Source organism: Elephantulus edwardii, unplaced genomic scaffold, assembly GCF_000299155.1.
Source record: "Elephantulus edwardii isolate Elephantulus edwardi_28Jun2011 unplaced genomic scaffold, EleEdw1.0 scaffold00097, whole genome shotgun sequence".
In the NCBI taxonomy this organism is placed as follows: Eukaryota; Metazoa; Chordata; class Mammalia; order Macroscelidea; family Macroscelididae; genus Elephantulus; species Elephantulus edwardii.
Window position 1 is genome coordinate 12,254,584 of NW_006399847.1, and position 10,639 is coordinate 12,265,222.

The following is a 10,639-nucleotide window of genomic DNA, read 5'->3' on the forward strand; positions in this document are numbered from 1 at the left end:
TTTAAAAGGAAATACTGAAGTCTATTTGTTCTTGTTATGTACTGTCAAGTTAGAACTGACTCATAGCTGACTTCTAGCAAATTTTCAGAGTTTGTAAAATCACACGGGAAGAGATTACCCTGTTTGAATCCATGGAGCTGATGGATTTGAACCATTTGTCTTTGGGTTAGCAGCACAACTCTTCACTACTATTTCACCAGAGGTCACTGAAGACTACTTAAGAAAGGCAAACAAATATAAAAGATAAAGAGATTGAGAAACCAAGTTGACTTCTAGCTCAGTGGGACAGACATTTACTTGTGTCTTGTATCTTGTAATTTGTAAAATACTGTTTATAAGGGGTTATACCAGAGTATTTAAGTACTATGAGAATTCCCGAAATTATTCATAAGGTTATTATGTTGTTGTTATGTGTCATGGAGCCAGAACCAACTCATAGCTAACCCTCTAACGAGTTTTTAGAAGCTGTAAATTGCACAGGAGGTTATGCGTCTTTATCCTAAGGAGCACCTGATAGATTCTAACTGTGTGTATTTGGGATAGCATAAAAACTCCTTACCACTAATCCACCAGCCCTCCCTATTATTGTTGTTGTTGGGTGCCTTCAAGTCGGAACTGACCCATAGCTGACCTTCCAGCAGGTTTTCATAGATAGTAAGTTACAAAGGAGGAGATTGTACATATTCCCTCAGAGCAGCAGGTGTTTTCAAACAAGGTGCCCTTAGGATTGCAGCATAGATTCTTACCACTAGACCTCTAAAGTTGTTGTTGTTGTTGTTGTTGTCATCATTGTTGTTTTGTTGTTATGTGCCGTTGAGTCACTTGAGATTTATAATGACCCATACAACAGCTCTGAATCCTTTTCTATCCTGAGCCAACCTTATTGTCTCTGACACAGCTACCCCCATTGCCCCATAACTGAATCAATCCATCTCATCGAGTGTCTTCCTCTCTTGAGCTGTCCCTCCACCCTCCCAAGGATGATGTCCCTCTCAAAGGACTAGTCCATCCTTGCAATATACCCAGAGTATGTCAGATAAAGCTTCAGAATCCTGTCTCAAAGGATTAGCCTGGTTTCACCCTCTCCAAGATAAACCTGTTTGTTCTCCTAGCCATCCATGGTATATTCAATACTTTTCTCCAGCACCACAGCTCAAAACTATCAATTCTCTATCATCCTTAGTCATTGTCCAGCCTTCTGACACATAGCAAAGTTATTATGGTAAAGGAAATAGTTATTATAGTAAAGGAAATAAACAAAGGAAGGGGGCTTGTAGAGAACACAATGCAAGAAGGTAGCAAACAAGAAAATGAAGCGACAGAAAACGTCCTGTAAATTTTCCTTAGCAGGGAACAGTGTTGTCCTATTGCTACAGGTATCATGCAAACGTCAGGAAGGAAGTGGCTTTTTGTTTGTTTTAGTAGAAACCATTTCTAAGGTACAAAAACAACTAAACAAACCCACTGCCATCAGTCTAGTAGAACTCTAGTGACCTGTATAGAATAGCAGAAGTGCCCAACACCTCCAAGGCTGTGAGACTTTACAGAAGCCGACCACTCCATTATCCTCACCGAGCAGGATTCTGACTAGTGAACAAAAGACTAGCTTTACCCGTTGAGCTACCAGAAACTAGTAATAAGATCTTCCAGGCAGATTCAATAGTTATCACTCATGTTATAATGTCCAAAGCACGATGAATTGTTTCTTTTATTGTCCTCATACCCATTATTTTGAAACAAATTCCAGATGTGTTAGTTCAGCCCTAAAAATGTTGATACACATCTCTAAAAGATGTAGCCCCGGCCCCGGCGCGCCCCCGGCCCCGGCGCGCCCCCGCCGCCGCTCGATGCTGTGCGTGGACAACCGCGAGCGACGCGGCGGCGCCGGCTCGGAGGCGCGCACGTTGTGCGTCAGGCTGTAATTCGGACTCCCTCCTGGCCCTAACTGGAAAAGGCAGGTGGTCCGCCATGTTTTTGTCTTCCGCCCTCCGGCCCCGAGCGGCTGCCGTCACCGCCAGTTGGGTAAGGAGCCTCCGGGAGCCGAGGCATCGCCCCCATCCTCCTTCCACCCTCCGTGCTTTCCTTGTTCTGGGCAGAGAGAGAGCCCTAGGTTCCGAATGGGCCTGGCCTCATGGGACAAGGACCCCGGGGCCTTGGCGTTGTCTGCTGGCGAACACTCGCTTCCGCGGCGAATGAGGAGCCGCTGGGAGGACCGACGAGCGGCGCCGCGGCGGGGCTTGGACCTCCGGACGTGATAGGGTGTCCAGGAGAAGGCCTGGCTTTCTGGCCGCTCCTCCGCCGCCGTCCACCACCGGCCGCCGGCTGCAACCCCAGGTCGGCGGCGGCCTCCAGGCTCAGCCTGCGGGCCGGAGGACCACAGGGAATTTTCTTAGGGCAGAACTTTCAGGCTCTACATTTCCATTTCGTTCATCTGTGTTTTGTTTAGGGGAAGTGCTTGGTTGGTGGTGTGGAGGGCGTGCACTACGCTAGTCTCGGCCTTGAGCTTCACCCCCTTTCTTAGCCGTGACCTTGGGCTGTTAGCCTCATTCTCTTGTGTCCTCAGTTGTAGGATGGAAATATTTCAGCTCGCATAGTCTTACAATCAATATTTGAAGTCCTCCACGGCTCTCGGTTTGCAGGGCTTAAGGAAACGCTGGAGATGATAATTGACTTTTTATGTGTCAAATATTTACATTCCTCATCTCATTTGAGATTAATAATCACAGGCCTATGTTGGTATAGTTCTTTCCCCATTTTATAAATCAAACCGATTTAGACATTATTCATGTGAGGTTGATGGTCTAATGTAAGGGTGAATGTGCTACAGGATGAAAATACAGCTATAGAGATGTGATTTTTCAAAAAACCGAAACCACCTACAGTTCGCATGAGTGGTAGTGTAGAGTAGAACGTACTTCACAGGGCTTCCCTGTCAGTTCCCGGCCTTTGAGGCACCTCTGGGTGGGCTCAGACGTGTGAGTTAGTGGCTGTTGCACCAGCCAGGGGTTTAGAGATAGAACCAAAGTTAGGGTCAGTGCCAGTTGTTGGTTCCCACTCAGAGCGACCTGCCCTTGGGTTTCTGAGGCACCATTCGGTTAGCAGGCCACAGACCGCACCACCAGAGGTGTGAATTGGGCCATCCACTTAGGATTCTCCCACCCCTCCGGAGGTAATACTGAAATCTTACTTAATAGCACATGGACTGAAGAGAGTATTCTGGGTGGAAAGTATATGAGAAAGACTATTGATGATGTTGGCAAAGAAAAGTTGGGTGGGTATGAAGAGACTTTAGCACTGTTGCTGAACTTTGCGATTAAGGTAAGGTGTTTTCTAATATGAAATATGAGCCAGGAATAAATCTTGGAGCTCTCCATGCCCCGCCCCCCCCCCTCCTGAAGAATCTTAGAGGTAATGAGGAGTCTGGAGGGACAAGTCAGCTTTTTATAGTCTATATATTTAAGTGTTGGAACTGAAAATAGAATAGGTTTGATTGTAGTTAGAGGCAGATAAGGACTCTTGTGGAACCCTAAAGAAGAAGGTAAGAATCAGAACTTGTCTCCTCAGAGAAAGGATGGAAAGAAAATAAAAGATAATATATTAACTTTTGTGTTTGAAATTAACTTTGCCATATATTTTTTTTCCCCAGCTATAGGCTCTCTTTTTATACTTTTTTTTAGAAATCTTACAATGTGTATAAAGAAAACACAACTTGGAACCCACCATCATGTTTGCTATCCTGTGAGATTTACTGCCTCTGAAAACATGCAGCAGTGTTAGCTATGGGTGGGTTCCTTTGGCACACAACAGATCGTGATGGGAGGAGACTTCCAGTGGAGCCACCTATTGACTTGAACTGCTGGAGTAGAGAAGCTTGCTATGAACTACAGTATTCCATTTTCTGCTTTATCCTCTGTTGATTATGCATCTTTGGTAGTGTTGATTAATCCATTGTTTGCCATAGATTAGACCCCTAAATGATCTTTTACACTTAAGCTTTTTTCCCCATCTTTTTTTCTTTTTCTTCCCCTTTTTAACTTTATTTCAACATAACTCTTGAGCCATCTTAAGTTACTTTTTGTATGTGGGACCTTGATTTACTCCATCTTCATAAAATTATCAATAGGTAAGATTTTACTGCTGTCATTTTGCTGTACTTTTTATTTGTTTGGTTGGTGTTGCTGTTTTCTTGATTTTATATACTTTCCTGTACTAAGTTGATTTTGTCTGTGGCTTTGTTTCCCCCCCATCATTTCTTTCCTGTTGTTTTAATGTTTTACTAAATCTTTATGAATTTATTCTGGTGAGAAGATTTGAAGTTACTTTGTCAGTTTCGGTTTTATTCTCAAGTAAAAAACCATTCACTCTGGCTTGAAATTGTGCTCACTCAAAACTTGGTCACTCATAGACCAAGAAGCAGTTGTTGAAACAGAACAAGGCAATACTGCATGGTATACAATCAGGAAAGGTAAGCGTTGGAATTGTATTCTATTCCCATATTTAGTATGTATGCTGAGCAAATTATTTGAGAAACAGGATGAACTCTAAAAAAGAATGTCGTGTCAGGACTGGAAGAAGACTCATAGCAACCTGAATTATGAAGGTGACACAACATTGCTTGCAGAAAGTGAAGAAGAGCTGAAACACTGGAGAAGTTCAGAAACTGCAGTCAGTATGCATTACAAGAAATCCAGCCACTTGACCTATAGGCAACCTCATGATAAAAAGAGAAGAGATTGAAGTCATCAAGGATTTCATTTTAATTGGATCTATAATCAACACCCATAGTAACAGCTATCTAGAAAGCTAAGGATGAGTAGTTGTTGTTTTGTGCCATCAAGTTGCTGTCAACTCAAAATGACCCTATGTACAATAGCTCCGAATTCTTTATCCTGAACCAATCTCACTGTCTGTGCACACCTATCCCCATTACTCCAGTTACTGTGTCATTCCATCTCATCTGGGGTCTTCTGTATCTCTCCACCCTTCCAAGCATGCTGTCCTTCTCCAAGGACTGGTCCCTCCTGGCCACATGCCCAAAGTATGTGAGATGGAGCTTCAAAATCCATGCCTCCAAGGAACATATGGTTTCACCCTCTCTGGGACAGATCTATGTGTTCTCCTTGGAGTCCATGGTGTGTTCACTACTGTTCTCCAGCACCACAACACAAAGGCATCAGTTTTTCTTCTGTCATCCTTTATCATTGGCCAGCATCGCAAGTAATTGCAAAGACCATGGATTTCATCAGGTACACCTTAGTTTCTAGACTAACGTTGCTCTTCAGTACTCTGGAGAGGTCCCTGGGAGTAGACTTTCCCAGTGCAATTTGTCTTTTGATTTCCTGGCTTCTGGTACCAAGAATGCTGATTGTGGAGCCAAGCAAGCTGAACTTTAGCAATCTCAATCTCTTCTCCATCTATTTATGATGCTGCCAATTGGCCCAATGGCCAGTTGTTTTCTTGATGTTGAGCTTCAATCCATATTGAAGGCTGTAGTCCTTTATATTCTGCAGCAAATATTTCAGGTCCTCCTCAGTTTTAGGAAGTAAGGTTGTCTCATTAGTATAGCACAGGTTGTTGGTGAGTCTTCTTCCAATCCTGATGCCACCACATTCTACCTTATGAAGTCCAGCCTTTTGGAGATAGGATGTATCCCTGAAATACACCTTTGTTTCCTTTCTTAGTTCTGACGACAACTTTCTGGTCAAAGTATAGGTTTTACATAAGCACAATTAAGTGTTCTGGGATTCTCATTGTACTCTAACCTTGTAAAGAAAGGTGAGTTACATTGAGAAGAAAAAAAAATCTGTCAAGGATCCTTGCAAAGTGCTAAAGAGCAGCAGTGTCAATTTAAAGACAAAGATAAGCCTGAGTTGTGTCTTATGTGATAGTTTGACAATGGAAAGGATGACAATTATCATTGTTTTGAATTGTGGTGTTGAGAATAAGAGTAAATATCCCATTGCTGTCCGAAAGAACAAACAATTATGTCTTGGAGGAAGTATAGCCACAGTATTCCATAAGAGGTAAGGATAGTGAAACTACATCTGACATAATTTGGGGATGTTTCCAGAGGTTATGCACATGTGAAACATATATATATAGATTAAGAAACAGTTGTTTGAACAGAACAAACAAGACATCAAAGATTTCCTTGGAAAAAGTAGAGAGTCAGTGAAAGAGAGGAAGCCCCTCAAACAAGGTGGATTGACACAGTGATAATAAAAATGGAGATTGTGATGAAGGTATGGGAAAGGACAGTGTTCTGATCTGTTGTTCATGTACTTCTACAAGTAGTAGATGACTGGGCTGCATCTAAAAACAACAACATACTTCTTGGAAGGAGCTATAGTGGCATAGTAACGTATACGTTCAGCTGCTAACCTGAAGATAATGGTTCAAATCCAACAGATGCTCTGTGTGAGAAAGATGAACAGTCTTCCTCCAAAAAGATTTGTAGTGTCACATACCCAGTGGAGCACTGTCATGAGTTAGAAGCAACTTCATGGCAAATGAGTTTGTAATTAATTCTGGGTTGGCTGGCTGGCTGTCTCTCTCACTCACTTCCCCCTCCCCCCGCCATGGTTTTAATATACATGGTTATTAATATATAATATACTATAGTTGTTTTGATCCCTTTGAACTTTTATGTCCTCATTTGTAAAGCACTTAACTCATGCCGTAAAGTAGATTCTGACAAAACGTGACCCTAAGAGGACATAGTAGAACTGCTCCATAGGGTGTCCAAGGCTTGAAATCTTTACAGAAACAGACAGCCACATCTCTCTGCAGAATACCTGGTGGGCTCAAATCACGAATTTTTTCATTGATAGCCAAGCAGTTTCACAACTGCATGACAAAGGATGATATAATACAAATAGGTACTCTATACCTATATTGGCAGGATTGATATGAGTTCAAGGAGTAAATGAGTTCAAGTAGTTGTAAAGATTTTTGCGTGAAGTCTCATCTAGAATAAACATTTTATTTATGCTAGCCCTAGAAATAGATGTCACAGTTACTATTATCCAGTCAACTCCTTTATTAAAATGCATTTTTCAATCCTTTTTTAAAATGCAAAAGTACTTTGAGTATATCATGGACCCCATCTTAAGAGAGCTTTTCATTTTCTCTGTTCACCTTAGCTCTGAATTGTTAAATGTTATTTTGAATACTGGAGACTAATTGGCAGATATTGTTCAACAATGGGAAGAAGAATATTGGCATCAAGCATCACTTTTAATGAACCAAGCAGTTGTTTCCACCTGTGAATTTGGCTCTTGTGCAGCTGCACACATAGTTTGTGGATTAATATGTAAATATTATAAATAATTTAATGGCCTGAGTAGGCTGCCAGTAAAAGACAAAACTTCTTGGCCTGAACTTTGTCTCTCTGGCTAATTATAGGTTTTGTTGGTTATGTCTTAGAACTTTCTTATCTGTTATTAAGATCATCTGGCTAGATGTAGTTTGTTACTGTACAGATAAACGTGTGGTTAAAACAAAAATATGAAAGAATTGTTGTTATAAGCCATTCAGTCAACTACAACTCAGAGCAACTCTATGAATAGCAGATCTGAACTTTGCTATATATTATTCCATCTTCACGATCTCCTGCATGCTCAGGCCCATTGTTGTCTTTTCTGTCACTCTATCTTGTTGAATACTTTCCTCTTTTTTTCTGACCTTTCCCAACATGGTATCTTTTTCCAAGGACTGGGCTTTTCTAGCAGCATGCCCATAACAGATGACGTTTCACCATCCTCACCTTTATGGGGCACTCTGGATCCTCTTCCTCCAAGATGTATTTGTTTTATTACTGTGGAACATGGTATATATTCAGTTCAGTACTTTTCAACAGAAGAAATGTAAGGAAAGGGTAGATTCTCAACATCAACAGATCCTGTTTTCAGAAAGTAAATGGAAGAATAAAAATTTTCTTTTTGTTACTTTGAGCTATTAGTATTAGTATTACATATGATAAGAACAAGATTGGACCATGGAGTTTTGATTCAAAGAGCTCAGAATACATATCTGTCTAATTGTGGGGTTTGGGACAAGTTACTAGCGCTAAACCTCAGTGTCTTTAAATGTTGTATTGTTGGAGATGAGTACTGACCATCCCATGGGCTGCCAAAAGAACGAACAGTGTTTTCAATGCTGCATAATATTCTGTTGTGTGAGTATACCACAGTTTTTCTATCCGTTTGCTTGTTGATAAGCAGTTGCTATTGTTAATATAGTACACCACTAAAAGTAGTTGTGCATGTATCTCTTTAGTCACAGCTCTTGTTTCTTTAGTGTTTATTTCCCACAATAGGAATACTATACCACATGAGTGGGCCTGGAAGACATTATGCTAAGTGAAATATCTCTCTTCTAAACGGACAAATACTGCTGTTATAAAATAGGACTGACATGGGAAGTTGGAGGGAGGATAAGAGTGGATAGATAATGAACAGTGCATTGAAACAGAAGAACTCTCTGAAAGAAATTTATGCATGACAAGAATCTGGAACAAGAGGTGCATTGCAAAGTGGACAGAGGGAGAGGAAGGAAAATAGGAAAATGTGCAACAGTGAATGAATGAAAACCAAACCTTTCTGTAAACATTTGTTAAAATCACAATTTTTGAAAAGAACAAAGATAAGATTAAATTTTTAAAAAAGAACAAACATAAATCTTGGGAAAAAATGCAGCCAGAATGTTCCTTGGAGGCAAGGATGGTGAAGCTTTGTCTGTCATATTTTGAGCATGTTGCTAGGAGGGGTTATTCCTTGGAGAGAGATATAGAGATATAATGGTTGGAGGGACTGCAAAAGAGGAAGGCCTTCAAGAAGATGGATTAACAGTTACTGCAGCAATGGGCTAAGTAAGTTAGAGGTGAAGGTGGCACAGGCTAGGCCAGGGTTCAGATTTGTTGTTAATAGTGTCACTATGAGTTATTATACATAGCTCAATGGCAAGTAACAATGTAAGTGTTTTATATAAGTTTTTTTTCCAAGATTTTCTATTCATGAGTATATTCAGAATTCATTCTGCTAAGATTAAGATTAGTAGCAAACCAATTATAAGAAGTATCAAGTCAACGTTGTCCCAGATGATTGATGTACTGTATAACTCCATGACATCATCAACTCCTCCTTTGTTCAGTTCCCTAGCTCCCCTCTGTCCCTTGGGTTCGGTGGTTTGATGGAAGGTCTCCAAGAGACTCAGATGTGTCAGAGGAATGACTCACATGACTGTAGATATGCAGCCTGGTATTACAGAGAATAGTGAGCTTTATAGACTATCCATTGAAGGCAGCTGTCCCACAAAAAGAGAACTAGCACTGAGGTCCTAGGAGTTTATATAAGGCTCTAGTAGAATGGGGGTAATATACCATCCTAATCTTCCTTAATACAATATATACTTCAGCATAAAGTGAACAGTTAATCATTAGCTAGGAAAGACATTTTGGATGGTAAACCTTAGATACCCCAGAATGAGAAGAAAAAAATTTGGCAAATAGAGAAGAATATTAAAATATATATAATTCCCTTATAGTATTGTTAACATTGTAATAGAGATAAGCTCTTATGACTGTTTACAGCCTTCCTATCTTCTCCTTAAAGTCTCTGCCTAATTGAGTTGCTTATTATATTTTGCTTGACTAATTTTCTAGTCATAATTTATGTTTATTTTTAGAAAACTTTATTATGTGCTGTCAAGTCGCCTGTGACTCATGGTGACCCTCTGTACAACAGCCCTAACCCCTGCTCTAACCTCTGGAATTTTATTGTCTCTGACAGACTTACACCCATTACCCTAGTCAATAAATCAATCCATTTCATCGATAGTCTTCCTCTCTTTTACTGTCCCTTCATCCTCCCAAGCATGATGTCCTTCTCCAAGGACTGGTTCCTCCTTGCAGCATGCCCAAAGTATGTCAGACAAAGCTTCAGAATCCTTTTCTCCAAGGAGCAGCCTGATCTCACCCTCTTTAGGATGAAACTGTTTGTTCTCCTAGCAGTCCATGGTATATTCAGTACTCTTCTTCAGTACCAAAGCTCAAAGGCAACAATTCTCCTTCTGTTATCCCTAGTCATTGTCCAGCTTTCTAATGCCTAGCAAGTAATTGCAAAGATTGTGGCCTGGATCAGGCTCACCTTACTCTCCAGACTTACATCGTTGCTCTTTAGTACTTTGCAGAGGTCTTTGACAGCAGACTTTTCGAAAGCAATTTGTCTTTTAATTTCCTGGCTACTGGTATGAAGAGTGTTGATTGTGGAGCCAAGCAAACTAAAGATGTTAACAATCTCAATCTCTTCACCATTTGTCATAATGCTGCCAATGAGAATCTTTGTTTTCTTGATGTTGAGCTTCAGTCCATATTGAAAGCTGCAGTCCTTGAACCTTCTGCAGCAAGAGCTTCAGGTCCTCTTCAGTTTCAGCAAGCAGGGTTGTGTCAGCTGCATAACGCAGATTGTTGATGAGTCTTCCTCCAACCCTTATGCCACGGTCCTCCTCATAGAACCCAGCCTTCTAGATGATCAGTTTTCCAATTCTTTTTTTTTTTTTTAATATTTTTTTTATTGGGAAAAACATATTGGGGGTACAAGGAGGTGAGGGTTGGGGGCAGAAGGGTGAGGATGGGCCATGA

General features: G+C 40.8%; 1 protein-coding gene across 1 annotated transcript in view; it reads left to right on the forward strand.

The window, feature by feature from the left end:
- Positions 1–1,964: 1,964 nt before the first annotated feature.
- LOC102874209 (NADH dehydrogenase [ubiquinone] flavoprotein 2, mitochondrial-like) overlaps positions 1,965–10,639 on the forward strand; it is a 72,369-nt gene continuing 63,694 nt past the window's right edge. The window contains exon 1 of the mRNA XM_006891416.1: positions 1,965–2,022. Within this exon, the coding sequence (XP_006891478.1) occupies positions 1,969–2,022 (54 nt within the window). The 5' untranslated portion in view covers positions 1,965–1,968. The remainder of the gene's footprint in view (positions 2,023–10,639) is intronic.